Here is a 21,755-nt window from a genome sequence, read left to right as displayed (position 1 = left end):
AAAACATGGCCGCCTCTTCCCCGGTCACCTCCAGAGCGCTCCACTTCCCACTGTCCTTTTAAACTTATCCAGTGGCAATAACAACGAGGGGAAAACAATACATAAAAGGAAAATCCTTATAACAATCCGTGATTACACCATAGGCATCTGATTTAACAGTTCTTTTTGTTTTTTGGCATTTGAAGGAAAAACCAATACACACAAAGCATGATTATCCACACAATAAAAGCTGTACATGGGAGGAGACCCCGGACACGCTGGAGGCCAACTGCATGTTGTCTGCCACTATATAGTATAGCCATTAATGCCAAACAACTGCCAAAGGATTCAGCACCAAGCCTTGTAAACAAAATGAATATATATATATATATATATATGAAGAGTTCAGATGCAAAAGCCTCTAAATGCCATTTGAAATTTTCTTCTTTAATGATGATTTTTATCAAACTTGTATATTTAAGTTCATTAATTTCACGTAAATAACAATTAATAGGTAATTATCATTGCCATTTAAGTGAAATCACTGAACTTAAATATACAAACTTGATAAAAATGATCATTCTAGAAGAAAATTTCAAATGGCATTTAGAGGCTTTTGCATCTGAACTCTTCATATATATATATATATATATATATATATATATATATATATATATATATATATGCATCTGGCTTTTTCATATGTTCCGATTTATCTACTGAAAATATATGCAAAATTGTGCATATTTAATGAGATAATGCCTAAATTGCGTAAACATACACATTTTAAAAACTTATAATACATTTTTTATATACTTGTGTAAGTAATCAACTGAGGAAGTTTCATGGTGATATCTATTATTTAAAAATCTTACCCTATTCACCTAGTGTCTCGCCTTAAAAGTTGGTATTTTGCAAATATACATAAAAAAGTTGGTATTTTACAAATATATTTACATAAAAAAGGCAGTGAGCCTCCAATATATCTTTGCTCTGACCCTTGACTATCGATCTAGAAACTTTATTTCCTCATCTTGATTGCCTACTTACAAAAAAACTAGAAAAAAATGGTCCAACGACTGAGCAAGACAGGCAATTTGGCGGCCATTTTTTATATCCGAATTAGAAGGTAAAAAACTCAAATTTTGCTCGGGGACCATTTCTTTTTGGACTCAGCACCCTTGAAATATGTAAGTTAGGCCGGTTCCCGACTTGTGCCCATAAATGCTCCTCACCTCTTATAGAAGGCCATTTTGCTGAAATCCGTCTATTACACGGATGTGCTTCAGGAACGCCGTATAAGAGACCAACAGTAGGTCAGACACAGCAGATTACTGCTGAAAGCACCCAAGATTACATTTACTGTAAAACTAATGTACCGGAATGAAGATAATATATTTTGCATAAAATATGAAGCAATGTTTCATTTAAAATGACTGTGAAATCAAAGCCAAGTTGTCTCACAAATGTGAAGTAATCCCACACATCATAATTCCTTTGAAACAACAAATAAGGTTTAATTTGTTAACATTAATGTATGAACTACACGTAAACAATACACTTCTTACTTTGTTGATCTTTAATAAAAATAGTAAAAACTGAAAGGTTTTGATTGTTACTAGTATACACAACATGTGAATTTAATAAAGTATTAGTAAATGTTGATATTAAAGATTAATAAATGCTGTGGAAGTGCAGATCATTATTAGATCTTGTTAACTAATGAAACCAAAGTGTTCCTGATTTTGTTTAGGTGTAATACCACAAATAGCCACCAGGTCACAGCCAAACTCTATTACAGGAGAAAACTAAACTCAAATAGGCCTATATAAGTTACAAAATCCCTTCCATCACGAAACCGTCGCCAAACACAATCTGGAGTCTCAGACCTTTCCAGCGATTGACCAGACCATAAACTGCAGGCATGAAACCGGTGAGAAGGATATTACCCCTGTAGGGGGTCCGGGGGCACGCTCCCCCGTAACATTTTAAATATTCCATATATTAAACCATCAATCTGATGCATTTTGAGATGCATTTTTTGCCAACCTGGGGAGAGCTGGAGAAACTTAACTTCAGCCATGAGTCAAAAATATTATTGCCTCCGTAGCGTTAGCTAATAATAATAGGCCTAATAATAAAAATAAAAAAAGACTCAAAAAAAAAAAAATCAAGTAGAATTTCTATAACTGTTTGTGGAACTGATAATCACTCTTTTGTGAGTTAAACACAATCTATACTTAATACAGACAACTTCCTTGATATGATCATAACCTATGACAAAAATTATATTATAAACTAGATTAGTGGGTAGCTAATTTTAAATTTCATAATTTTATAAAATCAGAAAATTTTGTGAAAAAAAATAGTGGGGAACAAATAAGAGACAATAGCCTGTGTAGCAATAAATCTGGTAAAACATTACACATTGCTCTTTGTATTGTTGTAATATACATTCGTGAAAAACAAGATACAAATCAAAAAGATCAATTATTTTATAGTCTACTATAAAATTAACAATATATATATACAAACCGAATTCCATAAAAGTTGGGACACTGTACAAATTGTGAATAAAAACAGAATGCAATGATGTGGAAGTTTCAAATTTCAATATTATATTTAGAATACAACATAGATGACATATCGAATGTTTAAACTGAGAAAATGCATAATTTTAAGGGAAACATAAGTTGATTTTAAATTTCATGGCATCAACACATCTCAAAAAAGTTGGGACAAGGCCATTTTTACCACTGTGTGGCATCCCCTCTTCTTTTAATATCAGTCTGCAAACGTCTGGGGACTGAGGAGACAAGTTGCTCAAGTTTAGGAATAGGAATGTTGTCCCATTCTTGTCTAATAAAGGCTTCTAGCTGCTCAACTGTCTTAGGTCTTCTTTGTTGCATCTTCCTCTTTATGATGCGCCAAATGTTTTCTATGGGTGAAAGATCTGGACTGCAGGCTGGCCATTTCAGTACCCGGATCCTTCTTCTACGCAGCCATGATGTTGTAATTGATGCAGTATGTGGTTTGGCATTGTCTTGTTGGAAAATAGAAGGTCTTCCCTGAAAGAGACAATGTCTGGATGGGAGCATATGTTGTTCTAGAACTTGGATATACCTTTCAGCATTGATGGTGCCTTTTCAGATGTGTAAGCTGCCCATGCCACACGCACTCATGCAACCCCATACCATCAGAGATGCAGGCTTCTGAACTGAGTGCTGATAACAACTTGGGTTGTCCTTGTCCTCTTTAGTCCGGATGACATGGCGTCCCAGTTTTCCAAAAAGAACTTCAAATTTTGATTCGTCTGACCACAGAACAGTTTTCCACTTTGCTAGAGTCCACTTTAAATGAGAGAAAACGCCTGCGCTTCTGGTTCCCGTTTAGACATGGCTTCTTTTTTGACCTATAGAGCTTTAGCCGGCAACGGTGAATGGCACGGTGGATTGTGTTCACTGACAATGTTTTCTGGAAGTATTCTTGAGCCCATGTTGCGATTTCCATTACAGTAGCATTCCTGTGTGTGATGCAGTGCCGTCTAAGGGCCCGAAGATCACGGGCATTCAGTATGGTTTTCCAGCCTTGACCCTTATGCACAGAGATTGTTCCAGATTCTCTGAATCTTTGGATGATATTATGCACTGTTGATGATGATAACTTCAAACTCTTTGCAATTTTTCTCTGAGAAACTCCTTTCTGATATTGCTCCACTATTTTTTGCCTCAGCATTGGGGGAATTGGTGATCCTCTGCCCATCTCGACTTCTGAGAGACACTGCCACTCTGAGAGGCTCTTTTTTATACCCAATCATGTTGCCAATTGACCTAATAAGTTGCAAATTGGTCCTCCAGCTGTTCCTTATATGTACATTTAACTTTTCTGGCCTCTTATTGCTACCTGTCCCAACTTTTTTGGAATTTGTAGCTCTCATGAAATCCAAAATGAGCCAATATTTGGCATGGCAATTCAAAATGTCTCACTTTCAACATTTGATATGTCATCTATGTTGTATTTTAAATATAATATTGAAATTTGAAACTTCCACATCATTGCATTCTGTTTTTATTCACAATTTGTACAGTGTCCCAACTTTTATGGAATTGGGATTGTATATATATATATATAGCACAAATGTATAGCACAGCTGTTTAATGAGGCAGTAACATATGATAGATAGGACAGAACAGAACAAAAAAAATACTATTAATAATCTTTCATTTCGCAAAAGTAGCCTTTTATGATATGATTATGAAAGACCCCAATAGAGCAATAGAGTGCTGCAGACAGCGAACGCTGAATGATGCGCTTACGGCAACATGAGTCCCAACGCGCAGCTCTGTTAAAGACTTCACATTGCCTGAAACCTGCTGCTGTTGTTGTTGTGAGTCGTGTTGCGGTACAGTCTCCTGACAGCAGGGGCGCTGCAGGGACAACACGCGCTCGGGGCTCCATTACTTCCGCCTGCAGGACTCAGGAAAACAAATCGAGCTGTATCATCGCGAACTCTGCGGATAGTCTCCTGATTTGTCGCAAATATGGTGAGAAATTGTCCTATTTTGCTCTTAAAGTTGTCGCTAGTGTTCTGCTGGGGAGTGTATGGAGCAGGGTTCGAGTTTAGCCTCTGAGGGGATTGGGTTGTGTGTATTGTGAGTGTATGCGCGTGAATGATGAGCATGAGTAAGCGGAATGAACGCGCTCGCGCTCCCGATGCAGAAACCCGAACATTAAACGATAAACATCATCATCACTGGTTAATGAACTTGTGTTTGTGAATATGCGTGTGTGTTTTAGGGGTATAACAGTGTCAGTGTGTTTATTCAGCGGATTAATAGTGTGTGTGTGTGTCGTTGGACGAGGCCGCGCGCTTTCGCTTTCACTAAACATCGTTATTCCTCTATAGTTTCACATCACAATCTTTCATAACTATTCTGGGTGTTATTTAAATAATACATGTTATTAAAATCGTTTATTGTACTGTTCTTAATGTTCACACTCCCTCTACTCTGTATTACTATTTAAAAAACTCATCACAGTAAAATCTTTGTGAAAATCCTCAAAATGGGCTTGTTTTTCTCTTAAACTTTATTATTCTTCCGTTTATGTGTATGTTGAAAAATGCCCTAAGAAGTGAACTTTAACATAGTGTTATGAAGAGCACTTATTTCTGAAATACCTTCATAATGTTTGTAATGTTAGCAGTGATGATGAAGCGCTGTAGTGTGTTAATCTGCACACAATCATGAGTGTCTGTGAGGCTCGACTAATGATTATTACTACACAATGATTTAAGATGTGCTTAATTTGACTTTATTATGAAGTGTTCTGAAGAAACAGCCGTGCAAGTGTGCTGTCCTCTAAGTGCACTCGTCTCTAGGAGTTTAGTGCAGTGTTGACTGTGTAGTGTGTAGTGTTGTGTTGAGTGTGTAGTGTGGTGTAGATCACACACTCGATGAGATTCAATGCTGATTGATGATTATGTTTGTGTTTTCAGTTTCGTAACCAGTATGACAATGACGTGACGGTGTGGAGTCCTCAGGTGAGTGTGTGTGTGTGTGTGTGTGTGTGTGTGTGTGTGTGTGTGTGTGTGTGGAGTTCTTAGGTCAGAGTGAGTGACCTATAGGAACAGGATCTCCCGCCTGCAGTCGATTTAGATATTCTAGGTATCATCAACCGGCCGGAGTTTGGAGATCGCGATAGACGTGAAGGACTATAATGCGTTAAGAGCTCGCTCAAGTACTGGAGATAAACCATTTAGTGCTTTATAAGTAATCAGCATTATTTAAAAATGTATATGATGTTTAATAGGCAGCCAATATATATGTTTATATATGATGTTTAATAGGCAGGCAGAACCGGGCTAATATGGTCATACTTCCTGGTTCTGGTAAGAACTGGAGCGGCTGCGTTTTGGACTCGCTGGAGTTTGTTTAGTAAAGGGTTAGTTCACCCAAAAAGTCATTAATTACTCACCCCCATGCTGTATCAACCCCGTAAGACCTTCGTTCGTCTTCGGGAACACAAATGAAGATATTTTTGATTAAATTTGAGAGCTGTATAACTACCACATTGGCTCCTAAAGGACTGACTCTTGACGGCCCAGAAAGTCAATGAAGAAAATGTTTAAATATTCCATGTGACTACAGTGGCTCAACTATAAGTTTATCAAGTGACGAGAATACTTTTTGTGCGAAAAAACAAACAAAAATAACGACTATTATTCGACTATTCCTCTTCTTCCTTGTTGGCCTGAGACGAGAATTCGAGAGATTTCCTCGACGCATGCGCGAGAACCGCGATCCCCTTACACTACTTCAGTTCAGTTCTCGTGCATGTGTTGTGGAAATCTCAATAATTACAATAATCTAGTGTGTGTGTGTATGTCTGGGGAGTCCTCAGGTGAGTGTGTGATGATGATCTGTGTGTGTGTGTGTGTGTGCAGGGCCGCATCCATCAGATCGAGTACGCTATGGAGGCGGTGAAGCAGGGCTCGGCCACTGTCGGCCTGAAGTCACACACTCACGCTGTGCTGGTGGCGCTGAAGGTACATCTCTCTCTCACACACACCAGACTGATGTCATGAAGTAGTGTGTGTATGACACGCCAATTCGTATTTCCATTTTTGGCGTGCTATCAAGACGCATAATCGCCTTTCAGCGTGTTTATGAACGCCGTTGACTTAACGTTATATAAAGATATGACTTACCTCAACCCCGTCCCTAAACCTAACCGTCACTGGGGTTAATGGCAGTTATGACTGTTCCCTTACCATCCTAGGAAAAAAAAACATCGCTCCCCAGATGTAGATCTACGTTTTGCTTCGTTCCGCGTGGACGTTTGACGGCGTGTACGGACACGTGGAATCACTCGGATGTTAATGGCGTAGACATACACGCGGATACACACGGATAGCTCAAATTTGGATAGAAATAACACGCCACTTGACTCGAAAGTGACGTGTATGTTTACGCAAAACTCATGATGTCATGTTGCACACACACACTCTCACACACATCATTAAACATTCAGATGTATGCATTTAATGTTAAAGTGTTAGACGGTCGTTATTCGCTGACGCAGATGTTTCACTGTTAAAAGCAGTGTCACTGTTTACATCATTTCCTTTTCCTGGTTGTGGAAGAAGACAGTCGCTGCATACGCTTCCTTCAATATTTTTAATGACGTTCCAGCTGATGAGGTAAAACATCGTCGTCTGTTCGCTTCATTTCACTGAGGATTGTCCGGTAAACAAGACTAGATTTGCAGAGCGATTAAGAGTAACGAACGGTGCTGTGCCGTCTATACTGGATCTGACAGGAATGGTGCAACACACGGACTCTGGGTCCAACATGTACGGGCCAATCATTCCCGTCGCCATTTGACAACATTGGACGTTTTCAAAACAATTTCCCCCACGTGCATCGACGAGTGAGTCGAAACTCATTATAATATGCAAAACTGTTGTCCACTCACAGCAGTGGGCGTTTACTTCCAAGTCTTCAGTGCGACACGCCCATAAAACCCAGCGTTTTCAGCTATCCTCAAAACTAGGGTAGAAAATAGCCTATTACTGGTTCATTTTGATGTTTTTGAATGTAAAAACCAAGCGAACGTCATAAATTGACCTCAGACAACAATATAATAACATTTAAATGCCAGTTCATGACCCCTTTAACCCTAACATTCTCAAAAAATGGTTGCAGTCAAACACTACAAACACACACACACATACTCACGCTGTGATGAATACATCTCTAGCGCTCGACACCCGTCAGAGCTGCTAGCTCCAGTGACCCTGTGTGTGTGTGTGTGTGTGTGTGTGTGTGTGTGTGTGCAGAGAGCTCAGTCTGAGCTGGCCGCTCATCAGAAGAAGATCCTGCATGTGGACAGTCACGTGGGCATCTCCATCGCCGGACTGACGGCCGACGCCAGACTCCTCTGGTAACTCAGCGCTGCTAGCCTGACCACAGGACACACACATGCACAGCCTTGAGTTATGAGTAGTGAGTGAGTAGTGAGTGAGTAGTGAGTGAGTTGTGAGTAGTGAGTTGTTAGTTATGGGTTACAAGTAGTGAGTGATGAGTAAAGGGTTATGAGTGATGAGTAGTGAGTTATAAGTGATGAGTAGTGAGTTATGAGTAGTGAGTTGTTAGTTATGAGTTGTTAGTTATGAGTTGTGAGTAGTGAGTTATGAGTTATGAGTAGTGAGTGATGAGTAGTGAGTTATGAGTAGTGAGTTATGATTAGTGAGTAGTGAGTGATGAGTTAAGAGTAGTGAGTGATGAGTAGTGAGTGATGAGTAGTGAGTTACGAGTAGTGAGTTGTGAGTAGTGAGTTACGAGTAGTGAGTTACGAGTAGTGAGTTACGAGTAGTGAGTTATGAGTAGTGAGTTACGAGTAGTGAGTTATGAGTAGTGAGTAGTGAGTTACGAGTAGTGAGTTACGAGTAGTGAGTTGTGAGTAGTGAGTAGTGGGTTACGAGTAGTGAGTTATGAGTAGTGAGTTACGAGTAGTGAGTTATGAGTAGTGAGTAGTGAGTGATGAGTAGTGAGTTGTGAGTAGTGAGTTACGAGTAGTGAGTTACGAGTAGTGAGTTATGAGTAGTGAGTTATGAGTAGTGAGTTATGAGTAGTGAGTTATGAGTAGTGAGTGATGAGTAGTGAGTTATGAGTAGTGAGTTATGAGTAGTGAGTTATGAGTAGTGAGTTACGAGTAGTGAGTTGTGAGTAGTGAGTTGTGAGTAGTGAGTGATGAGTAGTGAGTAGTGAGTTGTGAGTAGTGAGTTATGAGTAGTGAGTTATGAGTAGTGAGTTATGAGTAGTGAGTTATGAGTAGTGAGTTATGAGTGATGATCAGTTTGGATTCAGCCACCGATGGGAAAGAGGACATGTGTACAGTACCAGACAAACGTTTGGCTCATTACGATTTTAAATGTTTTCAAAGAGTCTTCTCCGGCAAAGCTGCATTTATTCAATCATAAATAAATAAATATATTATATATAATCATAAATTCCACTTTACTGTATTTATGATCATATAACACACATTAGAAATAGTCCAGACGTACACCTGTACTGAGTGTGTGTGTGTGTGTGTGTGTGTGTGTGTGTGTGTGTGTGCAGTAAATATACAGCTGTAATCCTAATGATTCACCCCTCATTGCTGATCATGTTTATTGCGGGTCTATAGAGGGAATGCATTGACACGTGACACCCCCCCCTCAGCCTGACCGAGTGGCAAAAGATCTGCTGCGTGACTGGATTCAATAGGGGGAAACTGCGGAAATGCGACTAAATCAAACAATTTTATCAATTTAAACTAAATGTTGGACTCAATATAGTGTTCCTTACAACTTACTAAAGATCCAGCGATCCATGGATATTGACATGCAGCCGGGAATCGTGTTGCCTGACATTTATGTTTGCCTGATTTCGACACCGGGGAAGTAAAAGCAAGACCTAAACATAAAGCAAATTTGTCCGTGAATGCTGTATATAAATATAATATAGGTAGGTCTAAATCCTGGTGATCACTTATATCAGTGTTATATATCATATCGTCCAGCCCTAAAACTTTATACGTTTTTTGGTCAGTGTTTATTAAAAAAACATCCAATAATGCAGAATATGCAATGATAAATATTTAATTGATGAGCTGTTATAGTATAATATATGGGTATGGTTTTCCAGCTAAATTCAGCATATTGACACAAAATGATAACTCAAATCCACCTTTGGCTGACTGGAGTCCAGTTGTTTCGATCCATTTGCTCCTCTTTCCATAGCAGTCTGTACAAATATACCTCGGATGTTTTGTCAAATCTAGTTGTAGGCCTACAGTCAATCGCAAAGCTCTTTCCCACTTTATGTGTGTGTTGTGTTTGTTCATTCACGCTGAACACACATACAGCCGCTCAGTCCTTTTGCCACTCACTGTGAGGAACTGCAGCGCTCCGGCCGACGGTGACGTCACGCGCATAACCTCTATACAGCCTGCAGGAAATGAGCAGCAGTGGGGACGTGTCGGTCAGGCGGTGTATTGAGTGTGTTCTCTCTCTCTCTCTCTCTGTGTGTGTGTGTGTGTGTGTGTGTGTGTAGTAACTTCATGCGTCAGGAGTGTCTGGACTCCAGGTTTGTGTTCGACAGGCCTCTGCCCGTGTCCAGACTGGTGTCGCTCATCGGGAGCAGTATCCTTTCATCACGTGTTCATCATGTGTGGGGCTGTCCGCTAATAGTCCACTAACCGTTAGCCGGCTAGGTCAGCCAAAATTAGTCATGAGGTTAGAAACTGTAAAGAGTGATGGAGTCCGGCCGGCTGTAACGAACAGATCATTAGCAGCAGGAATCCACACATCTATCATTTATGAACATCATATATGTCTTATCTCACAGCTTTACTAGCGCGCTCGCTCTAATGCTAGGCTAATTATCAGCTGCATATCCTGGTGTGTGTGGATGACACACACATCACCGCATGCAACTCGCGGTACAGAGAAGAGAAATGAGAACTGTAGAGGGTCTACTTTATTTAGGAAACCAATAAAACTGTGCGTTTGTAGAACAGTGGTGCTTTCTGCCGTAAATGAACCGAAACCCAGAGTATACTTTCCTCTCAGACATGAGAAATACATCTATAGAAAGATTCCTACAGACATGAATGTTCTCGATGATGTGATCGGTGTGAATCGTCCAGCGTTTCTGCACATCCCTGTTGATCAAATATATCGACAGAAAAGGCCTATAGAGTCTCATTTTTACTTACGAAAGGTCTTACAGACGTATCTAAATGTTTTCCAGATGAAAACTATCTAATTAGTGTAGGTGTTATTGTTCTGTCACTGCGTGATGTGTCAGTTATGAGTCTTATATTTATATCGAATTATGTTCTTATATTATAATATCACATCAGCAAGAGTGCCGTTTCTCCGTGCTCAATTGCAGCTGTGATATTTGTTATACAGCAGTTAAATGAGAACTAAGTTAGTTCATTACTTTTTACACACAATATTGTTTGTTTTCCCTTTCGACTAAAATCCACACTGAACGAATCTTTTGATTCTTTCCTTAGTGAATCAGCCGTTTGAACGAATCATTTGATCCTTCCTAAGTGAATCAGCAGTTTGAACGAATCATTTGATTCTTTCCTGAGTGAATCAGCCATTTGAACAAATCATTTGATCCTTCCTAAGTGAATCAGCAGTTTGAACGAATCATTTGATTCTTTCCTGAGTGAATCAGCCGTTTGAATGAGATGGTTCTCACTGCAGAACATGAAATCCACAGGGAGGAGTCGGATCCGGATCCAGATCCAACTCTTGGCTCCCACCTTACATAGACCCAAACTTACCCAACTCCACCCATCAGATCTGATCCGACTCCGCCCCCTGGATCTCGTGTACTGCAGTTAGGTGCTACTGGTTTGAACGAATCATTTGATTCTTTCCTGAGTGAATCAGCCGTTTTGAACAAATCAGTTATATGGACTCGTTTATTAAGACAGTGTTTTGTGCCACCTACTGGCGGTTTTAGTTTCATATTTAAAGTACCTTTTTATTAAAACATTAAAATTAAAAATCAGTTCAAATTGTAATATTTAATAAAAAAAAAACTCCGTTAATTAAAATATTAATTTCTGTCTCACACACACAATCAGGACAATATCATCTAATCATCATACCTGACCCATACCTAATGAACGGTGCTCATTTATATTTCTTCAAGTTGGCTGTAGAGAGTGCAGGAACCCTGGAGATGATGAGTCAGCATCATACACTTAATCTCTGCAGCCCCACACACACACACACACACACACACACACACACACAACGCGACCAACACTATTGAAGTGTTCAGACGGCCTCACTCTGCTGTTCACACTGATAATCATTACGCTGAGTGTGTGTGTGTGTGTGTTGGAGCGCTGATTGGTCATGTAGTGATGTCATGATGAGTGTGTGTTTCCTGAGCGCGTGTCAGAGACGCAGATCCCCACGCAGCGCTACGGCAGACGCCCCTACGGAGTCGGGCTGCTCATCGCAGGATATGATGTGAGTACCGGAGACGGCTGTGAGTGTGTGTGTGTGTGTGTGTGTTGAGCGCTGTATCTGATGAGCTGTGTGTGTGTGTGTGTGAGCAGGACATGGGTCCGCACATCTTCCAGACGTGTCCGTCTGCCAACTACTTCGACTGCAAGGCCATGTCGATCGGCGCGCGCTCGCAGTCGGCCCGCACTTACCTGGAGCGCCACATGGAGGCCTTCCTGGACTGTACGTCTCACACACACACAGGCCTGGTGTTTACTAATGCTCCGTGATCTGATCTGAGTGTGTGTGTGTGTGTGTGTGTGTGTGTGTGTGTGTGTGTGCGCAGGTAACCTGAACGATCTGGTGCAGCACGGCCTGCGGGCGCTGAGAGAGACGCTTCCTGCTGAACAGGATCTGACCACCAAGGTTTGATATTCCTCTCACACACACACACACACACACACACACACACACACAGAGCAGCTCCTGATGTGTTCACTCCTGCAGAACGTGTCGATCGGGATCGTGGGTCAGGGGTTGGAGTTCACCATCTATGATGACGACGAGGTGTCGCGCTTCCTGGAGGGCCTGGAGGAGCGGCCGCAGAGACGGGTGAGTGTGTGTGTGTGTGTGTGTGTGTGTGTGTGTGAGTGTGTGTGTGTGTGAGTCCTGTCCTGCACAGGGGTTCCTGCAGTGCCTGATGGTGTGTGTGTGAGTGTGTGTGTGTGTGAGTGTGTGTGTGAGTGTGAGTGTGTGTGTGTGTGTGTGTGTGTGTGGGAGTCCTGTCCTGCACAGGGGTTCCTGCAGTGCCTGATGGTGTGTGTGTGTGTGTGTGTGTGTGTGTGTGTGTGTGAGTGTGTGTGTGTGTGAGTCCTGTCCTGCACAGGGGTTCCTGCAGTGCCTGATGGTGTGTGTGTGAGTGTGTGTGTGTGTGAGTGTGTGTGTGAGTGTGAGTGTGTGTGTGTGTGTGTGTGTGTGTGGGAGTCCTGTCCTGCACAGGGGTTCCTGCAGTGCCTGATGGTGTGTGTGTGAGTGTGTGTGTGTGTGAGTGTGTGTGTGAGTGTGAGTGTGTGTGTGTGTGTGTGTGTGTGTGAGTCCTGTCCTGCACAGGGGTTCCTGCAGTGCCTGATGGTGTGTGTGTGTGTGTGTGTGTGTGTGTGTGTGTGTGAGTGTGTGTGTGTGTGAGTCCTGTCCTGCACAGGGGTTCCTGCAGTGCCTGATGGTGTGTGTGTGTGTGTGTGTGTGTGTGTGTGTGTGTGTGTGTGTGTGTGTGTGTGTGTGTGAGTGTGTGTGTGTGAGTGTGTGTGTGAGTGTGAGTGTGTGTGTGTGTGTGTGTGTGAGTCCTGTCCTGCACAGGGGTTCCTGCAGTGCCTGATGGTGTGTGTGTGTGTGTGTGTGTGTGTGTCGCAGGTGGGCCCGCCGGCGGACGAAGCGGCTCCAGCTGTGCCTGAGGAACCCATGGAGCACTAACACACACTCCTGCACTGCTGACCCCAGATCATCTGTACTCGTCACACATTACACAATGAAACCTTCATTTTCTATCTGTGAGTGTTAGAGGAATAAAACTGTTCTTGTTTCTTTCTGAGTGTGTGTGTGTGTGTGTGTGTGACTGTATATCAGATCTCCATCACCAGCCTGACATCATCACAGTTCCTTTAGCAGAAACGGCTCCATTCACGTTTCCACATGAGCTCCGCGCGATCCGTTAGCGTATGAATTATTTGCACGTGTTCCTGGAAGACACTGGAGACGGCAGTGGAGGCGTTTCAGGAGTTCAGGAACACTGACTCTGATGTAGAGGTCACATGATCACAGCAACATTTACCGTCACGAAAGAGTCGAGCGCTTCAGGAGCGACATGTGGGCGGGGCTTGACTGTGTCTGTGAGGAGCTGATTGGATGGTTGTGGCTGATCTCCTGTGACTGACAGGTTGCCCCGCCCACATCATCAGAGAAGAGGATCTTATTCTGAGTGAAGATCAGGGATCGTCCGCTCGAAGGCTGCCGAGGCAGAGCTCATGGTGCGTTCTATTATACCCAACGAACCGTCTCGGACCTCGGATTTGACGTCACGTCCACACTTCAAGCGTTCTATTTGTTTTACGCATCCGAGTCGGAGAAAAAAATGGACGCCACCTGGAAAGCTGTTATAATGGTAGCGCTGGCCGAGTACCAGGCACTTACATTAAAACGAAAAAATATTATGACTACACCTTATTAAAACGCAGCCATTTGAACTTGAAAATGTTCACTTTATTAATGTTTTTCATGTTAATCTTCTGTTAGCAACGCTAGCAACGTCAGTAATTGCACTCACAACAACCGATTCCCATACCTACAGGGGACGCAGTAATACGAGTGATTATAACCGTCATTTAAAATACCAAAGCGGTTCAAAAACAATTCATTCTTACAAGTCACAGGGCGCAGCCATCTTGAATTCCGAAACGGAATTCTTTCTCGGTGTCCTCACGGTTGTCCGACGTCCGAGAGGAAAAATCCGAGGAAAGGGGGCGTGTTGCTAGGCAACGTCTGTCGTCCGAATCGGATCTCCGAGACGGATGAATAATAGAACGCACCATATGTCTCTTCATCATATATACCAGATATAGTTGCCTACAGGTCGGTCCGCATTCATCATGTGTACAATGAACCCTTCATCTGATGATGATGAACCACAGAAACACACATCAGACGTGAGGTTTATTAACACATTATTATAGCAGAATATGAGACACAGTCATGCAAGCATGTCAAGAAAATATCAATAAATAATAAAGGCATCAGTTACAGAAGTGATGAAGCCATAAACTAAAGTCATGATGCCGTTCACTGAGAGGATGTGAACGCCAGAGCCCTTTATTGCCGTCAGAGCTGTTGAACATTACGGGTCGGTCTCTTTCCGTGACGCAGTACATGTATAGAGTATATAATAATATTTGAGGAATGTGCTAAATGAATATGTGCTGTTTTTCTGAGTGTACATTATAAGGAAACAGGAAACGCATCATCAGTAGTGATTCTCAGGCTGTGCTCATCAACACGGTGTTCCTCCGCCTGATGGCGCTGTGCTCTGGGCCAGGCGTGATGTCACTTCCTGTCTGTGGCTGTGATTGGCTGATGTTGTGCTGGTGTTCATCAGGATCATCTCTGGTGTGTGTGTGTGTGCTCAGGTGAGGGGAATGAACACCACAGAAGTGCTCGTCACGGCTGAGGTCAGAGGGATCTGTGAGAACAGTAAACACACACTCATTTCCCAGCACACCACAGTAATCGTCACACTAAACCACTTCCTGTCTTAAATCAGCTGATTCTGAACACCAGCACAGGTTTAACCCAACACACACACGTATCACTCATTAAACACTCAACAGGAGCATTATGCCGTCATTTAGGAAAAGTGAACATTTATTACAAAGTGACGTTAGTAATGAGAAATGTGTGTGTCTGACCGTCCCACTGCTGACCGTCTGCGGGGATTGAGTCAACGAGCCGACCCTCCTGCATCACACGCGTGATCTCCTGCAACTGCTGCAGTAACTGCTGCTCCTCCACCACTGCAGCACTGCACACACACACACACACACACACACACGTCACACTCACTGCACACACACTTCACACACACACATCACACACACACGTCACACTCACTGCACACACACACGTCACACTCACTGCACACACACTTCACACACACACGTCACACTCACTGCACACACTTCACACACACACGTCACACTCACAAGCCATGTTTCCATCGACACGTTTTTATCTGAATTAAGTGATATCGAATGAAAAATGCCTTATGGAAACAGTAAAATTCGATGAAATTTCATGAAAATCGACTCAAATGAAATACGTTCGGTCTCATCGGATTTTCTCGTGATCGTTATACGGCTAATGCGATAAAAGCTGATGGAAACGTTATTTGCCGAATAAATAATGAATTGCGATTAAGTTTTATGCCCTTTTATGGTTGCAACACGTCAGAAGACGAGTTCATTTCCTGCCAGTCTGTTTGCGCACACATGGCAGATGACGTCAACAAAGACAGATGTAAGTGGACAAAGCAAAAAAAGATGCTTCAACCAAAGGGTTTCCGTGAACCACGATCTCCCAGAACTGATGGAGCGCTCGTTCCCAAACCACAGTCGCCTCCGCTGTCGTCGGGCATTTACGTGCATCGGCATCATCATAGCAATGTTTATAGCGTCGCTGTTTTCTTAGGTTAGTTTTGCTTGTTTATATGTGGCTTAGTTGAATTGTAATGTATAATGTGGTCTGTTATTTCTAGTTAACAGACTGCGGGCGGCGCTGCTAGTATAACACACCGCTGCCATGGACGCAGTTCAGAGACGGAACAGACTATTTTCTTTAGCAGAAGCAATACTCGTTTTTAAATCAATATTTTGAGTCAAATCATTGATTTATTTATTTATTTGGTTGATTTATATGTAATAAGCAGGATAATATAGGTGGTTGTTATAGCGAATACAACCCCTAGCTTCAACAACCGCCTCGCATACCCATTTATACGTCGCTATCAGCTGGCACATAAGCATTATTAGCCTTCAACTTGTGAAATATTGATCATTTGTTGGTAGATGGCGTGATCCGTTTTGTCTAACAAAACTTTGTTCGCAAAAGTTTGCTTGAATGTTGTTCGATTTAGTGCGAAGATAAATGGAAACACCTTAAAATGTCTCAAATCAATTCGATATACCAATTTGATCGCAAAACAGCATGTGACGTCATTACGTACAGGTTTTTATTCGCTTTAAAGCCGTTGGATGGAAACACACTTTCACCAGCTTTATCCGCATGAGATTTTTAACCGAATTTCAGATAATTCGATTGACAAGTGGATGGAAACATGGCTACAGATAGAGAGACAGATATCCAGACCTGGCTGTACCGACGCTGGCTGATGAAATAATTCTCTCGATCACGTCCTTCGTCTCGTTCAGTCTGTCCTGCAGCTGAGCCAACTCGAAATCAGCTGAGAGAGAGAGAGTGTGTGTGAGAGAGAGAGAGAGACAGAGAGTGTGTGTGAGAGAAAGAGAGACAGACAGATAGATGGATCACATCATAAACATTATTAATCCCTTACAAGATCTCCCCCCTTAATCCAATAGCTCAAAAAAAAAAATATATATATATATATATACAGTGTATATATATAGAGTATATATATATACATACACACATGTATACAGTATATACACATAGATACATAAAGATAATAAAACTACATTCTCCCTACAAAGATCCTTCTAACAAGCGAGATGCTGATGTCCAATCTCCAGTTGCAGGTGCTCAGCGTAAACCCTTCATTTAAAGAGGGTCCGAGTTTTGTAAAAGGAAGTGAACCAGAGAGTGAGTATCGTAACTTTACAGCAGAAGATGTCTTGTCTCCCCCTGTCGTGTTGGAGGAGAAGCATGCCTCACTTCAGAAGGATGACCCGTCGGGCCAGATCCTCTGTAATAGTAACACCAACGTCTTGCTCCCAGATCTCTTTGAGAGTGTCATTAAGGTCTGAATTAATATGATTTATTAAATTATAAATGACTGAGATTAAATGCCTGTGGTTGACATTTAAAGCAAGAAAGTGATTTTTGTTTCAGGGGGCGTTTACTCCACTGCACCCCACGCTTTACTCCACTGCACCCCACGCTTTACTCCACTGCACCCCACACTTTACTCCACTGCACCCCACGCTTTACACCACTGCACCCCACGCTTTACTCCACTGCACCCCACGCTTTACTCCACTGCACCCCACGCTTTACTCCACTGCACCCCACACTTTACTCCACTGCACCCCACGCTTTACTCCACTGCACCCCACGCTTTACTCCACTGCACCCCACACTTTACTCCACTGCACCCCACGCTTTACTCCACTGCACCCCACGCTTTACTCCACTGCACCCCACACTTTACTCCACTGCACCCCACGCTTTACTCCACTGCACCCCACGCTTTACTCCACTGCACCCCACGCTTTACTCCACTGCACCCCACGCTTTACTCCACTGCACCCCACACTTTACTCCACTGCACCCCACGCTTTACTCCACTGCACCCCACGCTTTACTCCACTGCACCCCACGCTTTACTCCACTGCACCCCACGCTTTACTCCACTGCACCCCACACTTTACTCCACTGCACCCCACACTTTACTCCACTGCACCCCACACTTTACTCCACTGCACCCCACACTTTACTCCACTGCACCCCACGCTTTACTCCACTGCACCCCACACTTTACTCCACTGCACCCCACGCTTTACTCCACTGCACCCCACACTTTACTCCACTGCACCCCACGCTTTACTCCACTGCACCCCACGCTTTACTCCACTGCACCCCACACTTTACTCCACTGCACCCCACGCTTTACTCCACTGCACCCCACGCTTTACTCCACTGCACCCCACGCTTTACTCCACTGCACCCCACACTTTACTCCACTGCACCCCACACTTTACTCCACTGCACCCCACACTTTACTCCACTGCACCCCACGCTTTACTCCACTGCACCCCACGCTTTACTCCACTGCACCCCACACTTTACTCCACTGCACCCCACGCTTTACTCCACTGCACCCCACGCTTTACTCCACTGCACCCCACGCTTTACTCCACTGCACCCCACGCTTTACTCCACTGCACCCCACGCTTTACTCCACTGCACCCCACGCTTTACTCCACTGCACCCCACGCTTTACACCACTGCACCCCACGCTTTACTCCACTGCACCCCACGCTTTACACCACTGCACCCCACGCTTTACTCCACTGCACCCCACGCTTTACACCACTGCACCCCACGCTTTACTCCACTGCACCCCACGCTTTACACCACTGCACCCCACGCTTTACTCCACTGCACCCCACGCTTTACTCCACGCTTTACTCCACTGCACCCCACGCTTTACTCCACGCTTTACTCCACTGCACCCCACGCTTTACTCCACTGCACCCCACGCTTTACTCCACTGCACCCCACACTTTACTCCACTGCACCCCACGCTTTACTCCACTGCACCCCACGCTTTACTCCACTGCACCCCACGCTTTACTCCACTGCACCCCACGCTTTACTCCACTGCACCCCACGCTTTACTCCACTGCACCCCACGCTTTACTCCACTGCACCCCACGCTTTACACCACTGCACCCCACGCTTTACTCCACTGCACCCCACGCTTTACACCACTGCACCCCACGCTTTACTCCACTGCACCCCACGCTTTACACCACTGCACCCCACGCTTTACTCCACTGCACCCCACGCTTTACACCACTGCACCCCACGCTTTACTCCACTGCACCCCACGCTTTACTCCACGCTTTACTCCACTGCACCCCACGCTTTACTCCACGCTTTACTCCACTGCACATGCACTGGTGATGTTAGGCTTGGATGCAGCTGCTCGGCCATGGAAACCCATTCCATGAAGCTCTGAGCACTGTTCTTGAGTATGGAGGTCTGTAGCTGTAGTGAGGAAATAGACTTATTACACGGTAAGTAGAAGCGTCAACATGCATCAGTGCCAACTGTGGAAGTGACTGGAACACCTGAATTCAATGATTTGGAGGGCTGTCCCAATACTTTTGGCAATATAGTGTATGTAAGTTTGGTATATGTAAAAAAATTGGGTAGACAGACAGACAGACAGAAAGACAGACAGACAGACAGACAGATAGATGTGAGTTCATACTTATTTTCCTCTGGGTGTTTTGTGATCTGACAGCGGTGAAGCGGTTTTCTGCAGGTTGTGTTGTTTTGCCCTTTGATGTGATCTGTAACACACACAGAGACACACACACACACACATACATTGTATACTTTATTTGATTCCACATTTCAAATTTCATTAGGAATTTTTTTTTAAATAATCCAACAGATTAAAACAAAGCAGCACATTATGGATTATACAGTTCTAAGGGTACAAGAAGCATCGCCTTTTCCACATAAGCATGCGTCCTATGGTTGCTGACATTGAACAGTACTTTGCTACTGTTTGGCCCCTGTTTTAGAAATCCAGTCAATGCAAATCCACAGGTCGCCAGTACATGTAAATGACCTACACTACCAAACACTAGCACAATAAACTGGCACCTAGGTGTACCCAGACCAGAGGGGTGCAGTCCTCTACGACTGCATCTGACCCCTACAGGTCGGTAGTGGGAGCTCCACTTCAGTTCAGAGCCTATCCTTCAACATGGGTCGTTTCAGTCTGATGACGCACCTCATCCCTGTGCCCATCCATCCAGCTTTCCATTGGTCTTACACACACACACACACACACACACACACACACACACACACACACACACACACACACACACACACACACACACACACACACACACACACACTCACACACACACACACGCTCCTGTCACCTGAGCTCCGCCGACACCTGTGTGATGCTGCAGATGTGGTCATGTACCTCACCTTGAAAAGAATGTAGAGGATGTAGAGTAAGATGGCGAAGCCGTAGATGGGGATGATCTGTCCCGCGAGATTGGACTTTCCCCCGGTCCCGACTGCGGTCCCGACCCCTCTGACTCCGGCTCCGGCTCCTCTGGCCTCGGGATTATGAGCTCTGGACCGCCGCGGCTCCTCCGACACTGAAGCCCGGGGGGGCATCGGCGGAAACTGGCCTGAAGGTCCTGCGTCACACACACACACACACACACACACACACGGTTGATATTGCCACAGAAACTTTGAACTCTCTCTTTTCCAGCACTTTAGATGCAGTTGCTTCATGGCGCTTAAAGAAGATTAAAGAAAGTAGTCCAACGCCATGGTACATCGAGCACACTTACACACACACACACACACACACACACAAACACACACACATGACCAGCGCCTAATGATCTTTGCAACGGAAGTGGATCTGTAAGCCTAAACACTCACTATTACTGTAATCAGCAGCTGTGAAACAATCAATATTGGTAAATATTGTATAGATGAAGGATACTTGACAGTATTGTATAGATACTTAACACTCTCTCACTCTCTCACACACACACACACACACACACACACACACACACTTAAACACACACTGATCACGTGATTCACATTCGCAGTTATGTCATCCGATAATGACCTAAGCTCATGCATAGTTCTCCTCACACACACACACACACACCGCTCTTTATGTGTGCATCAACAGAAAAGTATTGTAGGTACAACGTATTTATCCATTAATAATCCCTATTTATTATATAGGTGTGTTTTGCTAAGAACATTGCGTTCGATTCATGAAAGACACTAGTATAAGACATAGTATTTTCTTCTTGCCCAGTAAACAGCACTTATTTGAAGGGAATGCAGGCAGTATCGATAAAGAGAATAGATGATGCACCTTCTCCGTCTCTCTTCGCTCGCGACAGCAGCATCTTCGGCAGCAGCAGCGCGACGCACAGCGCCACACACGACACCACGGCGAGCTTCTGGACGCTGGAAATAGACATGTTTAATCCTGTCCGCTGTCTGGGAGACTCAATACTGCACCTGCTTCACCATCTAAATAAACACAGTCCAATATAAACACAGCATCCTCCTCACTTCCGGAGCGCTGCCATAGAAACCACATCGGCTGCCTCACAGTGGGCGGGGCTAAGCACTGTGGTCACGTGAGAACGGTTACTTTCATCAGCGCCTCTGATCAGCGCTACTCTGATGCTTTTTTTGGTAACAGCCACTAGATGGC

General features: G+C 43.8%; 2 protein-coding genes across 2 annotated transcripts; one reads left to right on the top strand and one right to left on the bottom strand.

The window, feature by feature from the left end:
• Positions 1-4,386: 4,386 nt before the first annotated feature.
• Positions 4,387-13,592, top strand: psma1 (proteasome 20S subunit alpha 1). The gene is made up of 10 exons (XM_039670286.2): positions 4,387-4,523; positions 5,477-5,521; positions 6,425-6,526; positions 7,820-7,923; positions 10,080-10,168; positions 11,958-12,028; positions 12,118-12,247; positions 12,351-12,430; positions 12,512-12,616; positions 13,415-13,592. The coding sequence occupies exons 1-10, from the start codon at positions 4,521-4,523 to the stop codon at positions 13,472-13,474; spliced, it is 789 nt and encodes a 262-aa protein (XP_039526220.1). The 5' UTR covers positions 4,387-4,520; the 3' UTR covers positions 13,475-13,592.
• A 1,105-nt stretch (positions 13,593-14,697) lies between these two features.
• ric3b (RIC3 acetylcholine receptor chaperone b) lies at positions 14,698-21,657 on the bottom strand. The gene is made up of 6 exons (XM_039670234.2): positions 21,408-21,657; positions 20,483-20,700; positions 19,743-19,824; positions 16,916-17,009; positions 15,460-15,572; positions 14,698-15,233 (listed from the first exon to the last, which is right to left on the bottom strand). The coding sequence occupies exons 1-6, from the start codon at positions 21,514-21,516 to the stop codon at positions 15,031-15,033; spliced, it is 819 nt and encodes a 272-aa protein (XP_039526168.2). The 5' UTR covers positions 21,517-21,657; the 3' UTR covers positions 14,698-15,030.
• Between the last annotated feature and the right edge of the window lie 98 nt (positions 21,658-21,755).

Source organism: Pimephales promelas, chromosome 25, assembly GCF_988280905.1.
Source record: "Pimephales promelas chromosome 25, fPimPro1.hap1.1, whole genome shotgun sequence".
Classification (NCBI taxonomy): Eukaryota; Metazoa; Chordata; class Actinopteri; order Cypriniformes; family Leuciscidae; genus Pimephales; species Pimephales promelas.
Note: the sequence above shows the minus strand (reverse complement) of the source record. Positions and strands in the feature narration are given on the sequence as shown.